This window comes from Coloeus monedula, assembly GCF_965178545.1.
Source record: "Coloeus monedula genome assembly, chromosome: 16".
Classification (NCBI taxonomy): domain Eukaryota; kingdom Metazoa; phylum Chordata; class Aves; order Passeriformes; family Corvidae; genus Coloeus; species Coloeus monedula.
In genome coordinates, this window is record NC_138796.1 from 2,071,664 (window position 1) to 2,090,053 (window position 18,390).

The following is an 18,390-nucleotide window of genomic DNA, read 5'->3' on the forward strand; positions in this document are numbered from 1 at the left end:
AGAAAGAAACAAATACACCCAAACTGTCTCTTCAGTCAGATGGACAGTGTTATGAAACTGAGGGTTTGGAAGGGCAACGGCGTTACCAGCCAAAACTTACTTCTTTGGACCAAGTATGTTGCTTTCAAAGATCTTCTCAAGTTTGTTTATATACTCTGAAAACAATGATTCATGTGGTTTGACTGTATTAAGAGTGAGATCATGTCTTTGTAATTTCGGAAATAGAAGTTTTTCTACCTAAAGGAAATCATTACAAATACTGTAATAAGACACAGAATAGCAAAAATAAGGTATTCTATTACCCATTCACCCACCACATTAAAAAATCATAATTTGGTAAAAACAGTGCAATGTGAAAAGGCTCTGATCCATAATTAACACTTGGTTACTCACACAGTTTGCTTGTGAAAACAATATGAAAATCACACCTTCAATATAACTTGAATCTGAAAAGTATCTTCTATAATCAAAAAGTTCACACAGTTCATGATCCACAATCCTTATCTGTCTTCTATTTGTCAGTCTTCAGCCTCATTCATAACTTCTTATATTATAGATAGTTTTTATTAATATTGTATTTTGTATGCAGCTATAACTTATCCAGTACCTTTGGGAGTTCCTCAGCACTCTTCAGGATCTCATGGAAGCAATGACTGATTAAATCCCAACATGCTCTCAAAGGTGGCTCAAAGACAATATCAGGTTCTTCCACACGGAGTTTGACTGTGAGTACCTGAGACAGGAAGAACTGCACTCCTCGATACGGTTCTTTAAAATCATTTCCATCCTTAGGGGAAAGAAGGAAAAATTTACAGAACAAAGAAATGAGCTATAAGAATAATCATTTCTAAACTGTTCAAACTCCCCAAACATCCTTACCACACAACACCAGTGAGATCATCTCCCCTGTTTTTTATACAAAACCTGATGTTCCAAACAAGATATTATGGTGTTGTCTCCTAAATCAATCTATAGAAGCTGGAATTAAGAAACTGGATTTAAGCCTAATTGCCTTGATTTTTCTCTTAAGTAACAGAAGTAAAGCACTAATTATTGTACTGAACAAAATTCCTAAAAAAATTAATCTATGCTATCTATCTGAAATAAAATTTAGAATCTAGTTTTAATTGTCTTGTTCGGTCAGTAAGAACTGCGCTACCCCCAAATTGCCTTTACAATAACAGAGTCCTAATGCATGACTAGACTCACAATGTAGATGGTATAATTTAAAAAAAACCAAAAACCAAAACAAAACAAATAAAAGAGCACACCCAAACCAACCCACAAGACAAAACCAAAAAAAAAATTTTAAAACCCAACCATCAGCAACACAATCATCATCCAGATGCAAGGCTTAGTGGCAAGGTCTGACAGTACATTGCACTAAGTGTGATCCTCTGCAATGCAGTATTAACCTGCCACATTTATTCATTTTGTCTTATCAAGGTAGGTCCTGGGTGAACCTTTCACCAAAGAAGCAGCTTTATGGTAGCCAAAACAGTGGTAAAAACTCCCATGGTGTAATGCTTATTATTATAATCCTATATATTACTTGAAATAATACAGGGCACTCATCGGGTATAGACAGGGACACCACACACATAGATCACCTCTGCAAGGATTACACACGACTGTGCACACTTTTGACTTCAAAGGGGATTATTGATGTGCTTTCAGAGAAGTACTGTAACTGTCTTGCCTCATTAAGACCAAGAAAAATAAAAATAAAATAAAATAAATGCACGCTCACTCAAGATCGAGTTGAGCTCATATAAACTGTTACTTGTAACCCTAGACCTCCCAAGTGATCATTCAAGTAAGCAATTCTTGACAGTGAAAAAAATCCACTGAGTATACACAAGTCTTCAAAGGATACAGCCATTTTTTATGGAGGCAAGAGCCATTTGGGACATTTTAGCCTTCAAAGAGCACTAGATTTTATGGCTATACAAATGATCTCCAAGTAAGACAGAAAACTGTAGATATACTTGACAGCACATACCTTGTGGATCATAAAAAGTGCAAGAAGATCTTCTAAGGAGTTAATAACCATCTCACGCAATTGTAAGGACATTAGACTTGCCACAGAACTGAAATAGCTTTCAACTTTCTCCGAGGAATCAGAGTCCTTTTCAGGAGCAAAATGAAGCCACTTATTACCCTGATCAATGAAAACAGATGCACAAGATGGGATCCACCTACAATGAAATAATATGGAGACAAAGTGTTTAAAGGCTTGTTAGTCTTACTTTGCTCCTTGCAATGAAATCTAAGCTCAGAAATTACCCAAAGAATGAATAAAATCCAAAGGGTTAGAAGACAATTGACAACTAGATATCAAACAAAACTGTACCTTCCAGGACTTAGAGAAACCTGAGTTTTAAATCTAAGGATACTTGTTACAATGGACCACTATGATTAGTTTAAATTAATAGTAATAGACAAAATAATAGTCAATTATATTGTTTTATTGACGATGAAACAATATTCAATTATTAGCATTAAACAAGAAACAAGTTTGGAAGATATCTCAGGTGGCAGAGTGCAAACACCTTCTATCATGTGCCTCGTATCATCTCTTTCTTAAATTGACTGATTTCCATAATAAAAAAGGAAATTTCCATCACCATTTTTACAGATATAGACTCCACTTCTGTCATGGTTAGAAACCTCTGGATTTCCTGTCTACGTTTATTCATAGTTTATTACCATTTGTTCTTGTACGAGCACTGTTGCAGTTCCAAAGGCTCTGACAGTATCCAGATGTTTATTCCGCTCAGGGCTATTCACCCTTTGTTTTGGCAGCCTTGTGGCTGGGCCTAGTGTCATCTCAGCCTAAGGTCTGTTTTTAAAAGGGGCCTTCATGTCAGTCAGACCCTAAAATACTCTATTTATCTACAGCTACCACAGCTGGCACTGACTTGTTCTGAAGGATATCACGAGCTTCCACACAGTGCCTTCGAACGATGGCCTTAAACTCGGCAGGCAGCAGTGGCAGGTTTCCACAAAGCACCTCTGCAGTGCGAACAAACCGGAGATGGCTGTACCTAGGGCAGGGAAACAGAGGAGTTCTTTACAGAATACTGTTTAAAAAAAAAAAAAAATCCATGAAATATAGTCAGGAAGGCTTCAAATGTATCATAAACACTAAAAATATAATTTCATTTATAAATATCATTCCATTGCTAAGCTGTCCAATAAGTGCACTTCTGATTGGGTTTCTGCTATCAACAAACATCTATCAACAACAACAAACAAATGCTATCACATTTTATTTGTACTTGCTGTATTTCAAACTCTTAATTCTTTGCTAAAATTGTCTTGTCCTTTTCCAAGATTCATTAGTGTATCCAGTCATTAAAGAACATACAGAATGACACCTGCTGCTTCTATTCCATATTAATAAGTAGCTATCCTGACTACTCTATGGGGAAAAAAATGAAATTTCAGCAGCATGGCATATATCACAGTCTGTAACATACGAGCTTAAATGCCTGCAAATGTTTCTTAAATGCAAAACCAGCTCTCAGAATTACTAACTACCATATTTAACTTCCTAAGATTACACATCTTAATTTTCAAATGTCCCCAGGGCAAAATTCAACTACAGACACTTGAGAGATACTCAGTTTTAAGAGTTAATGTTGTTCATATCAACAACCAGGATGCAAATTCCAAATCACCATTTACTAGAGCATTGAATCTTAATTTAGGCATAGCATCTTTTAACAAAGGGCATGATCTTTTCACAGCATTAATTTATCCATTTTTTCACCATGGACATGTAACACATGTTCATTCAGAGACGGCAGGAAACAATAATTTCATGCTGAAATTCTTAGAGGCTCAGAAAAATTAGAATTATTTAGAAAACAGACATCTTTTGCCACTCTTTCTAGCGGCTTTCCCAGGATCTCTGTAGCATATGTTGAGAAGTCAGCAGATGCACTCTCTAACCAAATCATTAAATAAAAACATGCTGAATTGCATTAAGGTCCTATGAACAAGCCATCTTACTGAGAAAGCCAGAGCTCTTGCAAAGTGGGCATCAATGAATTCACTATGAACAGATTCCTTTCGTTCCAGCTTTTTGTTTCTTTGTAAGAGCTGTGCCATGGGACTGGTGCACAGACAATTCTCCGGGGAAAAGGGCGTGGGGTATTTCGAATAGAGAGTCTCCTCCTCTCAGCTGGATCCAACAAGACATAATCAACTAGAACAAATCATATGTATCAAGGTGAGACTGCATGTATAGCCAAAATCACTGTATCTTCATAGTTCAGGAAGCTGTAGAAGTCTGCACATTTAAAACTAACATAGTCATAGTTACTTGTATGTTTTTAGCATAGAATACAGCACAATAACCAAATTACAAATTTTACTCTAAAATTATTTCAGAAAAAAAAAAAATAAGAGAATTGGTCCTGATTCTAAAAATGGGAGGCAGGAGAAACAATTTTTCATTCTTGATGGGATGATGGGATGTAAGGTTTCAGAAGTAGATATTTGCTGAAATTGGAATGACATAGCATGATCACAGGTTATTTTGTCTCAGAGATCTACTGTAGTTCTACTGACCCCAAAGGAATTCTCCACAGATGCTAAGAATAGAATGGGGACTTGCTTTCAAAGTGCAGGAAATGTCCACATACTTGGAACCACCCGGAGATTGTGAGTCTTACCAATGCCTTTCATGAGGCCGATACGATAGTCTGTCTTAATCTCTTCTTTTAAACCTGCAAGGAATTTCTCCAGCTCTGGGCTAGGAAGAATGTGAGTTGGAATATGTTTTAAAATTTTATTCACCACTTCCTTATCCTGAGGTGCCAGCATGTCTTCCTGCACTCCATTGTAGATGTAGTGACAGTACCGCTAAAAAAAGTTTAAAAGATTACAGTTACTGCATGAATTTTCTGACAGGTAATTAATTACTACAAAGTGCTTTCAGCTTTTCTATCACTTGAGCCTTTTCTGTAATTGAAAGGTGTTGGAATATAATGGATTTTGGCTATCTATGTCTGTTCCTTTTAAAGCACTGACATCTTTACAATACTTCCATCTGTGTTGATGTAAGCATATAGACCACTAGAACCCAGTGCAGCATATTAAATTACTGATCAAAAAAGTACTAGAGAACAACATGAGAGGTTAAGAATTTGGGAAGACACTTAACTTGCAAACGCTTTACAACAAAAATCAGAGTAGCTATAAACAAATGAGAAAGGAGTTGATAACATTTAACAGCACTTTGCTATATTGAATATTTACATTCCTAATCCTCGTGTACTGCCTGCTTTTCTCAGCTACTTTTTAGTAAACAATTTCCAGATACATTGCAGATGATTACTGCTGCTACTTCCATCTTAAAAAGAAATTCTAGAAATACCTCTATATCATCACTTGAAGGTGGCTTTTCTCGCTTACTTATGTCCTTCTCATGTAAATCCATGAGAGCAAATTGTTCTTCTGGAGTCAGTGGCTGGTTGTCTGTGTAATTTATGACATGCAGTTCTGGTGTATGAGCAGGTACACTCAGTGAAATGGGTTTCAAACTCTTTAACAAAGTACTTTTGAAAAAAAGGAATAAAAGTTTAGTGAATAAAGAAGCAGTAATGTTTAAGGACAGGTGACAAGGATTATATAAACGACTTGTGCTGCACTGAGGACAAGTATGACCTATGGAAGTACTTCAAATATTCAATAAAAAAACTCTCATTAAAATTGTATAATACAATATACTACTTTAACATAAAGGATGCAATCATGCAAACCTTACAACTGCCCAGTATCTCTCAGACAAGCAGTATTTTATGAGCAGTTCTACCAGAGTCAAACCTACTAGCACAGTTATTTAGGTTGCCCAAGATCTCCATGTACTTTCATGTGATTATCTCACCAAAATCTTGTGGCACCAAAGCCAGTATTGATGCACATATATTTTTTGTAGGGACTTAACATTTATTTCATGCTTGGATGCTTAACACAGCATTCAAGTAGAAAGAAATATAAAATCACAACTCAAACTAGAATGACTGCAATAATCTGTACCTTTACAACATTTCATTACGTTACCTGTCAGAACTCCAGCGCCGCTTTCTCCTAGCAGCTTTCAATACCAGTTAAGAAAAATCACATACAGAAATATTGTTCAAGAAGATATTATTTCATATTGGGGAAAAACAGAGCTAAGATAATTAATCAGATAATGAAATAAGAAAAAAAAAATACAACATCACAGAGAAGCACTGCACATGATTATTTGGAGGGATGAACCTAACTAGTTAATCTGAAACTGGCCTTTCATTTATTGAAGTTATGCATGCTTGGGCAAATTTGTCTGTACTGACTCTGAGGTGACAAGCTTGTAAGTGCTTACTAGGGATAAGTGATTTCTTCCAGGGATGACACTTTCACAGATAAAGAATTAGAGATAAAAATGCATAGAACAAGCAAGCCTAAACTTATAAACACGTTCAAATATGGATACACGGTGAAGCCTGTGATAACTCTATCACTGAAAATGACTTGAATTTTTGCATATTTTTCAATTTTAAATCCTGTGCAGTAAGAGTGTAGTTATTAGCTATGGAGTCACTTGGGTTTCGGTAGTGTTTCTGTTCCTTGAATGGAGCTGCCAAAGTCCATGATGACTCTTGCATCAAAGGAGGATAACAGCTTTTCTCACGGAGAAGCTGAAATTGGAAAAATAAAAGCAAAAGTTTTACACAGCACAGTAATTTAAAAAGACTTCTTAGGGCTAGAACAGGATTAAACCTCAATTAGTATAAAAAGAAAATACATAGGTCTGACATACATTTGACCACTAACCTATTTTTAGATCACAATGCTCTGCACATTTATAAGGATAATTTTACACAACACTTCAGTAACACTCAGGCTTTTTTTTTTTTTTTTTTTGCATAATCAAGGTATTTTTTATAAATAAGTGAAGACAGTACATTATCTCATTCTTTCTACTCCCCCACATCTCTATCTTGCTTCTTTTGTTCTCCTTATATTTGCTTAGATTTAGAAAATTCCTATTTCTCATGCCTTTGCCAATGGCCTGTCTACTTTTAACACTCAATCCTTGTAATAGTTGAACAATAGTACAAGTTGACAAATTCAGCTCTTGTCTTTCTCTCACATCAGTAAGGATTTGTAATGCATTTCTTCTGTCTGTTCATTCCATGTTTTCTCAGGTGACTTGGTATCTATTGATGGACTTTTCATCAGTCCTGATGTCTAAACTTTACTTAGATAGCTCACAGGCAAATGAGATGCAGGTCTCAAAACACCCTCAGAGATAAAAGTACATGAGGTGCAATCATGAATGTGCTCGGAACCACTGAATGATTAAGGTTGGAAAAGACCTCCAAGGCCACCAAGTCCAACCTTTGACCCAGTACCACCATGGCCACTAAACCACATTGCAAGGAATGGGAATTTGCCAGCCCATGGAATGTGTGCATACCCTGACAGCACATACCTCATGCAGGTCTGAAGGTGCATCTGAAGCAGAAGCAGGTGCAGGTGTGTGTAGGAATGGTAATTTCGGTGACCGTTTTGGACGACTCATATTGCGCGTGGAATTGGTTTGTGACTGGAGAGAAATGAAAAACAACTTCAAAGATGTTTATGAAATACTCTGTTTCAAAAAAGATTCATGAAGAAGGAAGAGTCCCTCAGTTTTCATTACAAGTTGAAAATTACATATTGCAACTTTTCAAATTTTAAGGAAACAGCCGTTCTTTGGGGTGGGTTCCTCAGCAAAACATGTTTTTTGCAGTCATTTGATAAAACCTCTAAATACCAGTAAATGTCAGTTAAAAAAAAACCAAAAAAATCCTTATTGTTATATCCCTGAAAACGATTAAAATTTTTTGAATATTTTAAGTGATACTAAAAACTCCACATAGAATTTTTAATGGTATAAACTCTGGATATTAGAATATTAAATCCTACTAGACTGCCAAAATGACAGTGAAACAGTCCAAGTTGTGTGAACCACTTTACTGGGGATGAAAAAAAGACCCACTACATTTTTTTCATGTCTGTAATGACTCAGTTCCAGGAGAAGCTACTGCCAGGATGCTGCTGGAAGAACGAACTGCTCACAAGTACTCTGCAAAGTGTTTTACAACAAATGTCAGGATATCCAATATGTTTTAGGATTATGTTCCACCTCTTCAAGGTGATAATACTTTGAGATGGCCTTCCAGGACTCCATACAAAGTTCTGTCAGGATATTTTCTCAGAATTATTTAGCCTCACAGTGTTTTAAGATGCTTTTGAATGACAGCTTTCCTTAGTGTAGGCCAAAGCCTCACCCACAGTCTGAGTTTCCTAAATCAAATTTGTTGAGCAAATTCACAAGGAACAAATTCCTGAATACATAGTGACACTATGAGAAAAAGGAGGTGGAAGGGTGTTGTATCCAAACACAAGTGAGTTAAATCACCTTAAAAGAGGAAGTTATTGCCCAATATAATTACGTTTTTAAATGATATAATCTTTTTTTCCCCCATAATTTTAGCACATGGTTATTGCTTTCTGATATATCACTGAAAAATTAGGCTGCTGGAATCTAGTTTTCTAGCAGACAAAACTGTGCCCTCATCAATATCAAAGTAGAGCCCATTTAGAAATAAAATTTGAGAAAGGACTGATTTGATTTACTTCCTTGGTATTCCCCAGCATGCCTGCACACACAAGCACAGAGAAATAAAGACATTATCACTGCCAGACATAACTTATTGAAGAGAGTATGAATTCCTCTTGATTAATGACTAAAGGATTGGGCCTTAGGGTACTTTAAAAATGAATAAATGATACAGTTTATTAGGACATCCACTAATTCATTCTTAGAGGTACAAGAGTCATTAAAAAAGCCATTGTTCATCCTGAAACAGCTCCTGACTTACATGCCAACTAACCTTTCAAACACCTAAATATTTGCACAAAGAAATCCTTTAAAAGAAGTACATTATAAAGGATTAAGTCCAAAGAATATTCAACAAGAACATGTGTCTTTTAATAAGAGTTCTTCCAATGCCAAACCACTAACCACCAGTAATGGCCAATTTCATCTGAAGTTTTCACAAAGTTATTGATCTTTCACAGTCGCTGCAGAAGTAACTTACCCTCAGGAGACTTGGGCTCTGCGTTGGCTTTGTTTTGCTTTGCTTTTTTTGTTTGCTAAGAATTCTTTAGGCCTCCCCAGCAGTGTGAACATCCTTGTTGGTACATGCACTGAAAAAGAATGAGAGACTCATTTCAGGTACTACACAAGGTGTCAATCAGCTTCTATCCCAGCTGCCAGGAAGAAGAAAAATCCCAGCTCTTCCATTCCCTGTTTAAAACAGGAAGCTTTCTCTCCCACCAAACCTCCATGATCTTTTTTCTTCATTCCTCTCAAGCTCACTTTTCACCTTAATCTTTCTAACTCCCCCCAGATGTCCTTCAAGTAAGACTTTCTTCCATCCGGCCCTTTCAGCTTTCTCCAAAACCAGTTTCCTCCCTGTTCCCAGGGACTCTGGGCCCCCCAGCTGTGGTTTACAGCAGAACCACACATTAATTGCCAAGGAGAATAAGCCCATGTCAAAAGGAACGGGGAAAGAGAAAGAGAGAGATGCCCAGCATGCCTCACACATCCACAGGAAGCACAGGTGAGCAGGGTAAGGGCAGGTACTACCTGCAGGCACTCTTGGTACCAGTCCCTCTGCCTGCTGCAGCTTGGTGAACTTCTCTGACACTGCCTTTCAGTCCTCAGCTTGGTTGCCCCAGTTACAGCATAGCTGGTGCTTGGAGACAGAATTCCCTCCTCCCTCTCCTCCCCCAGCAAAGAGGAAACAGCCCCTTTCAGTGTTGTGCCAAGCTGTGATCAAGGAGATTCAGTTGTGGAACCAACGAGGAATTGTACAGGCTCCTTTTGCCTCTGAAAGTTATGAAAAATGTAGTCCTGAGATCCCTGAGATATTCTAACTTTTGAATGAAAGCACTGCACAAAGCTCCCAGAGCAGTAAAGGGTCTATAAACCCAAATTTTCTTAAGAAGATTTGGAAAAAAATATTCAAGATTCAAAATCTTGAATCCAAACACCTCCACGACTTTTCCACCATTCAGAATCAAACTCCCTGAAGAGCTGAACACAGCAGGTGAGATACTCCCAGTTCCTCTAAGCCTGCATGCATTTGCCTCCCACTCAGTCATCACTACGTCCTGAAAGAGCCTTCCATCACATTCCTCCACAAATGAGAATTACAACCATCCAATATGAAATCTAGCAAAGTCTCTTAACAGCTATGCTCAAGAGGGGCCTTGGACACGTTCTCCAACACAGCAAGAGTTCCATTTTAAACCCTTCCCCATCATCTTAGCTACTTGTCATCCAGTTTTCTGTGAGCTGTGAGAATGGCTGATATCCCTGAGTTAACAGCAGAGTTTTCCTTATACCTTGTCCTTAAACCATCTACAAGTGGAACACTGTTGTTGGCCACTGTTCTTTAAACACAGGCCAGCAGTGCCGGGTACAGAAGCAGCACTGCTGGTGCTGGTAATTGCTTGGCTAACGTGTGCTGTAACTCTCCAAATATTTCAGTGCTGGTTTGCAACATGGGTATTTTCCTGCTAATTGGAGCTGACACTGGCATGAAGACAAGCTCAATTAAGCAGCAGTTAAGAGTAACTACTGTTCCTCTCTGCACATCAACTCAGATGCTCATATATGTGTGCCCTTCGAAGTTGAATAAATTATTTGTGCTGCTTGAAAAACATTAAAACCAGTTATTTTGTATAGTGGAAGATTACATATGAATTTTTAGCAGAAGAGCTAATTATGCATAGCAAGAAAATAATTTACTAAGAAGTACAAGACTATCTTCAAAACCACAGCTATGGCATGCTTGAAAACAGCCAGAAATTTAAAATCTCCAGTATACTTTAAACTCAGTGACTCCATTAAACTTTATAGTGCCATTATCACTGGATTATGTCACACTGTAATTCTGCCAGTTAGTTTTCCCTACACTTACTTTTTCAAAAAGGATACAAACACAACAAATTCAAACTTATTACAATACACCCTAGTGTACCAGGAATATCAATACACTATGCACTTTAATAATATGAGAGATTAAGCACTTTAAGAGTTCAAGCAAAATACATTTGCCCGGACCATCCTCTTCTTGCAGGTATCTTGTGCTGGGCTTTTAGACCCCACTGTCCAAATATGTGTTAATATACAAATCTTACTCCCTCTGTCTACACAAATCCTTGTATCTGCAGAGATCATTGAAATAAGCACTTCAAAGACACAGAGCTCCAACAGTCTGATATGTTAAACCCTCCATACTTCATAAAACCTCTTTTTGCATTAATTTACAAATTGAACATGCTATTTATTTTGTTGCCTTTAAAAAAAAAATCATGAAACCGTTAACATTCAGTTTTGTAATACTCTTATAGGTGGCACCAATTAAATGATCAAAGCAGCCGTGAGAAACATGAATATTGAACTCATTTCTGATTGCAATTTACAGCACGAAAAATTCCGTGTAGCAGAAGCTGGGAATTCACTGAAGCCTCACGCTTGCATGTTAACACCACGATGATGGATCTGGAGAACAGCCAGGCCAAACCATCGTGCGACAACCGCACCGAGCATCACTGCTGAGAACAGTCCCAGCCAAATGCTCAGACACTGTAGGACGCACTGCTTTTGCCGAAAACCCAGCTAAATTCCTACAGTAATTTCTCCTCACACGGCACATCTCCCCGAACAGGTTTGCTACGTGGGCACCAAAACACCTGGAGGCAGCAGGACAAGGTGGAAACGTGTGGGAACAACAACCCGTGACGGGGGAAGGCGGCTGTGCCAGCTGAGGCGTTTCACAGCAGCCGCTCCACCGCTCCTCACGGCGTGACTGAACACTCCCAGCCCACTCGAGCTGCCTCCGCTGCCTCGCAGCCCGGGGATGCTGGCATTGCAGACACCCACGGAGCGATTGCTGGCACCGGAGCCGTGAGGCGCGGTGCCCACCGCCTCCTGGGGCCGAGCGAGCCTCCGCACGCCTCCACAGCGGCCGCAGATACCCTCATCTTCCGTCCTCCGTTCCAAAAAGCTCCAGGCTGCGTGTCCTAAAGCAACACAAATCTCTAGGACACTCATGAGGGTGCCCGGACCGAGCGGCTGAGGTAGGGCCGGGCTGAAGGGCAGGACAGCGAGGGGGACGCGAAAGGACACCAGAGGGGCAGCGGCCGCCACCACCCAGCCCCGGCGGCCTTTGGAAACCGGCCCCTCGCTCTGCCCTCCCACGGCCGCGCCAGGCGGGCCCTGCCCGGCCCCGCGGGGAGGAGACAGCGGCGAGAGGGCGGCGGCGGCGCTCCCGCAGCCCGGCAGGCCCGGCAGCCGGGGGGAGCGGCCGAGCGGGGCCGCGGCGCGGGGGGCGGCAGCCGCAGGTGAGCGGGACCTTCCCGGGGCCGCCCGGCACCGCTCCGCCAGCCCGGGCTCCGGCACCGCCCGGCTCAGCGGGAGGGCCGCGGCCCGGTAGCCCCGCGGGAGCGGGGCCGTGTCCCCCCTTACCTCCGGGGGACACACGCCGGGGTGCCGCTGTCCGCCCGGGGCGCTGATTAGTGCGGGTGGCTGCAGCGGTGATTAGAAGGGGGGTGGTGGCGGTGCCCTGGCCGCGGTTCTGCGGTTCTGGGTGCCCGGTGCAGGCCGCGGGCGGTGGCCGAGGTAACGCCCGGGCTCGGGCGCGCCCCGCGGGCAGCTCCTGCCCAGCGCTGCCGGCAGCGAAGGCTCGACCGCTGCGTGTGACAGCGCCGAGTGCTGAGGAGAGGCACAGCAGGGACACTGGCACCCTGGCTGCTCGGCCTCGCAAACAGGAAAATGCCTCCTCTAACCTGCCCCTCGTAAGGGTCCCCCGGCAGCAACAGCTGGACATTGTCAGGGAGATTGCTGCACTGAGGTTTCTCTTAAACTGCCATAATTGAATATGTTAGAGCATCTGGAAGCATTTTGGCTTTACATGGAGAGTTTTGAAGCTGTATGAGATACGCTTTCAATGCTGAGCACAAGGATGCTCACAGAACTAAGTGTCATTAGTGTGTTACCGGTTTCCAGCATCAATAGCAACAAATTGTCCATGCAGGTAGTTAGAAGTGGTGTTTTTACTGGTAATTGAATACCCTGACAGGTAAGCACAGGGTTAATGTTATGAAGGAAGAAGGTGAGAGTCACCTGTATCTTGCTAGGTGGCTTTGGGAGTTCCAGAAGAGCTTGCAGGGACAAGCCTACATTAGATGTGTCTTTGTAAAAGTAATGTTTTAGATTGTGTATCAGTTCATCTGAAACCTGCATTCTCTCTTTACACAAAAAAAAAAATTTAATTTTCAAAAAGCATCTGTATGAGCCTGTTATTAACTGTACCTTAATTTTAAGGGAAAGTGGATGGCTGAGTGAGAACTGGCTGTTCAGAAGAGGTCGGGCCTGAGGATTAATAACATGTCTAAAGAAATGCAGGAACTACAGAAGCATTGGCACTCCGTGATACAGACCATCCACAGCAACGCAAATGTGGGTCTGGATTGTAATTTTATATATTTATAATGCTGCTCCTTTCATAGCTATCAGGATAACATACCCTGATTTATTTAAATGCGCTCCCTATTTTTGAAGTGAATGCTGTGAGGCCTATGGGAAGGCCTGTCCTCCCATGCCTTCAGTCAAGAAAAAGGGAGGCCTGGTTCTGCATTTTTGTGTTTTACTGGCATAACCCTTTGAGACGATAGAGTGGCATTTTAGTGAAATGGTTGTACTGCTATAAAAATAACTAAACTACAATACATTTCCTTATCGATAAAATACCAAAACTAGGATACATGTTTCCTTAAGGGAAGGGAAACTACTGCAGTAAAATTCCAGAGTATAGCTATGACTGCCTCTGTAAAAAGATTTTTTTTTTTACTAGTAGCATTATTAAATTCTTAACAACTCTCTGATACAGACATGCCTGCACTGTACTTAGATTCAACAGGTGAGCAGGTTGCAGATATTACTAAGCCATGGATAAAAGAAAAGCTGATAATTTTTAAATGTTGCAGATTTTTTAAATTAACAAATAGAGTTCTCAAATAGTTCAAAACAATGGTTGCAGAGACTCCAGTGAAAATTGCAGCTAGACTGACTTATTTTTTTACTTGTTTTCAGATTGGGTTTTTTGCGGATTTGTTGTTTTTTATAATTTGTGCAAGAATAGAACTGGGGAGTCCAAGAGAAACATGTTGGTAGAATTATATTTGCTCTGAAGTTATCTAAATTTGCAGCAAGTCCCCATGCTTTTGAAACAAAGAGGCAACAGCTGCTCCCTATTCCAGTTGTAGACTGGCAAAAGAGCTATCCTACCTGTAGTTCACTGCAGTGGCAGTGATCTGTGAAAGGCATCTGTGACAAGAGAGAAAAAAAGTCTGAAATGTTTTTCTTTCATCTGCAGGTTGTTGCCTTTATGAATTCCCGCGTTGGCCAATATTTAGATGACCATCCTTTTGTTGCCTTATCACTCCTGATGTTTGTTGCAGTGTCAGCTATTCCCGTTGCATTTTTCCTGGTTTTTGTTGTTACAACAGCTGTAATGGCCTGTATTGGTGTGATAGTCATGGAAGGTACTGTATGCATTCATGTGTGTACTTAGCTATTCCCTTTTAAGGCACGTTATCTTTTCCTTTTCTCTTCTTCCCTCTGGAAGTCTGAGTCTAAGCAATTGAGGATTTCTGTGTGTAGTCCTCAGGTCTCAGCAGTAGTAAAACTCTTAATAGAAGAATAGTAATCTGATTAAGTGTAGTCTATAGAGGGGAAATCCTATCTTCCTTTCTAATCTCAGCCACCAGGATATGCCTAAACCAGTTATCTTGAGCATGCATAGCTTTTATAGAAGTTAGCCAGATGATTGAGGAGGATTGTTTTCCCAAATGGTTTGAGATTGGGGTTGTGGTAGAATATCAGCTCTTCTAATTTGTACATAGACTTTTTTAAATAACAGACTGTTGTTGTTTTATTAGGTGTTGTCATAGCCATAGGTGGCATAGCCCTTCTCTGTGTGCTGTGTGGCCTGGGAGCACTGTCCCTGGGAGTTTCTGGAGTGCTGAGTGTTTCTTACGTTGCACTTTCAACTCTGGTCAACTACTGGTGTGCATCAAGGTGAGTATGGATGTCTTGATCCATGCTTGGATTTCAAACTCTGCAACTGTACTATTGCATTCATTGCTTCATTTTTTTCTAAATGAGCCACTGTTGCTTAGTTTAACACTGGCTCTTGAATGCTTTGAATCTTGGGCTACCTTTGTGGCTTAATACGCAGCATACAGGTGTCTGGTCATCAGTAGCTATTCTAATGAGTGTTAATACATGCCCTTTTTCCTAGTTGGGAAGGAGGAAATATAAATGGTCTTTAAATGTGAATGTGCTAACACAACATGACATCAGGCAGTAAAATACAACTTTGTCTCACTCCAATGTGTTGCTTTAAATGTCATTAAAACCCATTGCCAAGTTGAATTTTGTGTAGGGGATGAATGTTTTACAGTTTTTCCTTCATGATGACCCAGCTATCTCTGCTTACCTGCATTTGTAGAGTAAGGCACCAAAATCAGTTGTAGATTTGGGATAGGCAGAGGAGTATGTAAAAGGGACAGTATGGTCAAAATAGAAAGAGCAGGGGTTGTAGGATAGTTTTGTAGGTGCAGGGTGCCAGTTGTGCCTCCCAGGACTTTGGGGTCTATTTCAGTCAGCATTGCCTCAGCCAGGCAGCTGGGAGCAGGAGGCAGCAGCAGGCTGTGCTGGAGTGCCACCTGTGGCCCCCTGAAATATCTGCCAGGGAAGGAACCACAGTAATCACTGAGGTAGAGGGAAGAGCAAGGAGAAAAACTGCAGCTGCTCCCTTCTAGATTTTCTCAGTTTGCTTCTTCAGCACAGCTGTGTTTGCACGGCTCTCAAGGACACACAAAGCTGCCTGAGATGGCACCAGGGGGACAAAAGCATGCTGCCAGGTCCACAACATTGCCCACCAGTTCCAGAAGACTTCCATTTTCCATAGCATATCCAAGCACACAACCCAACCTGCACACCAGCCCTGTTGACCTACAGCTTTGATGGTAAAACAGATAATACCATCTATTTTTGTGTTCCTCTGTCTTTTGAAAGAAGCTTAGGTAGACCAGCAGCAGATACAAACCTGTCTGGGACATCTCACAGTGCTCAGCTTTTTTGAGCAAAAAGTTAAAGGACAATAATCTCAGAGAAGAACAGCCTATAAAACCATTCTTTTCTCATGTCTACAGGGATCAGATAAGGAAGCCAGATGTTAATGGAAGCTTGCCACAGAAGAAGCCTGGCTTGGATCTTTCTGCCAATGCTGCAAAGAGTGAATAAGTGGGTTTCTCCCACTTCATAGGCACTTAGCTGTACAATTCCAGCCTTTGCTATGTAATTGTTTACTCCTTGAGCATTGAACCATTGTGTACTGCTGGAAACTGAGAAAAACCAATATACACCTTACACTAGCACTGTTAAAGGGATGTTAAGAATAACCAGCAAGCAGCAGTGCATTGCAATAGTAAGTGTATGTGCATGATGGAATGTTCCATAGAGTTTGGTAAAGGGATGCAATAATAATTGTTAGTAACTGTTGAGTCAGTGGCAAGCAGGTGGACAGAAAGGGGAGGGAGGTATTTGATTTCTCAGATACTGGAGTTCTGAACATACTCTGCTTAGTACATAGCAGTGGTCATTTTGATACAGAAGTGCCAAAGTTCAGAACAGTAGAAACATGTTTTGAATGTGGAAAACTATTTGTTAGCCTTAACAACCTCTGTTAAAATAGTATGGGTAGCCCCTGCCAATGCTTTATATTTATTATGCAGGGAAAAGTGGGTTTGTTATATGTTAAGTCACAGTCTAAGCTTTTATCTACCCTTAGATGTTACGTTATTGCAAAGGGATATTTTCCTTATTCTGATTTCTCTGTCATATCAGGGGGATGCTTAGTTCTTGCATTTTTTCCTATTTGTTTAGGTATTTAAATTGCCTGGTTTGCTTTTCAAGTTGTACCTTTGTGTATGTTGTTTAAACTTTATTCATTTTTGCAAGTGCTATTTTATTTTTAAGCATTAAGAAGGTATCTAACTATATTAGTTTAATAAAGTGCTGTTTGTTTAACCAGATTGTCTTATTAGTCTGTTTTATTCTACAGTAAAAACAATTTTTTCACATCTCCTTTTAGGAAGGCTACATTTGGAGCTGAGTTTTCCTCCTTGATTAAAGGATTTTATAGGGCAAACATTGCTGAGCCAAAAACTGAAGATTACTCACCTTCTCATGCCTCTAAAGGAAATGCAGGTGTCTAAGGTCTAAATTAGTTTTTACTTAGTTTTGTGTGAACAAGCCTACAGACACAAAGCCTACCTGAGCTGTAATGTGCTCCACACAGTAGTGGTGGTAAATAGCTTCAGCCCTCAGGCTGAGCTGGCCCCACACTTGAGCTGTAGAGTGAAATAATCCCCAGAAGACTTCCAGGAGCCCTTTATTTTAATGGCACATTAATTCAGCAAACATTACAAAGCCGAATAACCAGCCTTCCCTCAGGCAAGGCTGCTTGCAAGGGCTTTCCAGGGGGCACCTCCAAAGACAGAGCAATAAAGCCCTTAGACCTGTCTAAAGTAACAACACTCAAAACCTTTATAGCACAACTTATACATGCATACACAGCTGAATCCTTCTTCCTGAATTTCCTTTATGCCCTTATCTTCTGCTGAAGGGAAGAGGCATTACTTAACATCAGCAGACTCTAAAATAAGTTAATTCAGTCCCACTCAGAGTCTGACCCCACATGAACCATTTCCTTCTGCATTTTAAATTTATTTTTCATTATACAATTCATTCTTGTCATCAAGACTTATCAGGAGCTAAAGCTGTGACTTCTCAGTGACCTGCAGGTAAACTTGGAGCAGTTTCTCTCCTGCTGCCCTGACCTTTGCATGCTTATCAGTCATTTCAAGGCTTCTCACTGTGCCTTTTTCACCAAGAGCTGCTTTTTTGTGCTGTGCCATCACTGCAGTGTGGTTTTCAATAGGGAGATGCTGAAGAAAAAACTAGGTCAGCACAGAGTAGGTGTTTTTACTGGAGACAGTAAGGCCATCCCTTAAAAGGAGGGCATAGGTTGTTTTCTTCTTTAAATTATTAAACACTGCAGTAGAGCTAAGAAGTTCTTAGCAAGACAGGCTAGGGTGATGCTGCCAAGTCCCCTTTCTCTCAGTTGCTCCCAGCAGAACAGCACCAACCCCACAAGAAATTGACAGGAGACTCCCACCCCAGTGGCACCATTCCCAGCCAGCTCC

At 40.6% G+C, this 18,390-nt stretch overlaps 2 protein-coding genes across 3 annotated transcripts in view; one reads left to right on the top strand and one right to left on the bottom strand.

The window, feature by feature from the left end:
• Positions 1–9,280, bottom strand: part of DNAH3 (dynein axonemal heavy chain 3) — a 53,759-nt gene extending 44,479 nt beyond the window's left edge. Inside the window, exons 1-11 of the mRNA XM_082292456.1 lie at positions 9,144–9,280; positions 7,490–7,603; positions 6,488–6,692; positions 6,073–6,106; positions 5,387–5,567; positions 4,683–4,872; positions 4,018–4,213; positions 2,922–3,047; positions 2,003–2,198; positions 608–787; positions 101–237 (exon numbers count right to left, since the gene is read on the bottom strand). Of these exons, the coding sequence (XP_082148582.1) occupies positions 101–237; positions 608–787; positions 2,003–2,198; positions 2,922–3,047; positions 4,018–4,213; positions 4,683–4,872; positions 5,387–5,567; positions 6,073–6,106; positions 6,488–6,692; positions 7,490–7,579 (1,535 nt within the window). The 5' untranslated portion in view covers positions 7,580–7,603; positions 9,144–9,280. The remainder of the gene's footprint in view (positions 1–100; positions 238–607; positions 788–2,002; positions 2,199–2,921; positions 3,048–4,017; positions 4,214–4,682; positions 4,873–5,386; positions 5,568–6,072; positions 6,107–6,487; positions 6,693–7,489; positions 7,604–9,143) is intronic.
• Positions 9,281–12,044: 2,764 nt separating this feature from the next.
• On the top strand, positions 12,045–17,215 carry LDAF1 (lipid droplet assembly factor 1). 2 transcript variants are annotated; one of them, XM_082292413.1, is made up of 5 exons: positions 12,045–12,195; positions 13,442–13,576; positions 14,493–14,661; positions 15,058–15,196; positions 16,336–17,215. In XM_082292413.1, exons 2-5 carry the CDS (start codon positions 13,505–13,507, stop codon positions 16,424–16,426), a joined length of 471 nt encoding a protein of 156 aa, XP_082148539.1. In that variant the 5' UTR covers positions 12,045–12,195; positions 13,442–13,504; the 3' UTR covers positions 16,427–17,215. The 2 variants fall into 2 exon arrangements, with proteins under 2 accessions (XP_082148539.1, XP_082148538.1); XM_082292412.1 differs by lacking the exon at positions 12,045–12,195 and adding an exon at positions 12,344–12,459.
• The last annotated feature ends 1,175 nt before the right edge of the window (positions 17,216–18,390 follow it).

What these genes read in the sequence shown, in the direction of transcription:
- LDAF1 (XM_082292413.1), top strand. Translation starts at nt 13,505, where the DNA reads ATGTCTAAAGAAATGCAGGAACTACAGAAGCATTGGCACTCCGTGATA. An exon ending in CCATCCACAGCAACGCAAAT is followed by an intron (nt 13,577 to 14,492) that starts GTGGGTCTGGAT and finishes TTTCATCTGCAG; the next exon opens with GTTGTTGCCTTTATGAATTC. An exon ending in TGGTGTGATAGTCATGGAAG is followed by an intron (nt 14,662 to 15,057) that starts GTACTGTATGCA and finishes TTGTTTTATTAG; the next exon opens with GTGTTGTCATAGCCATAGGT.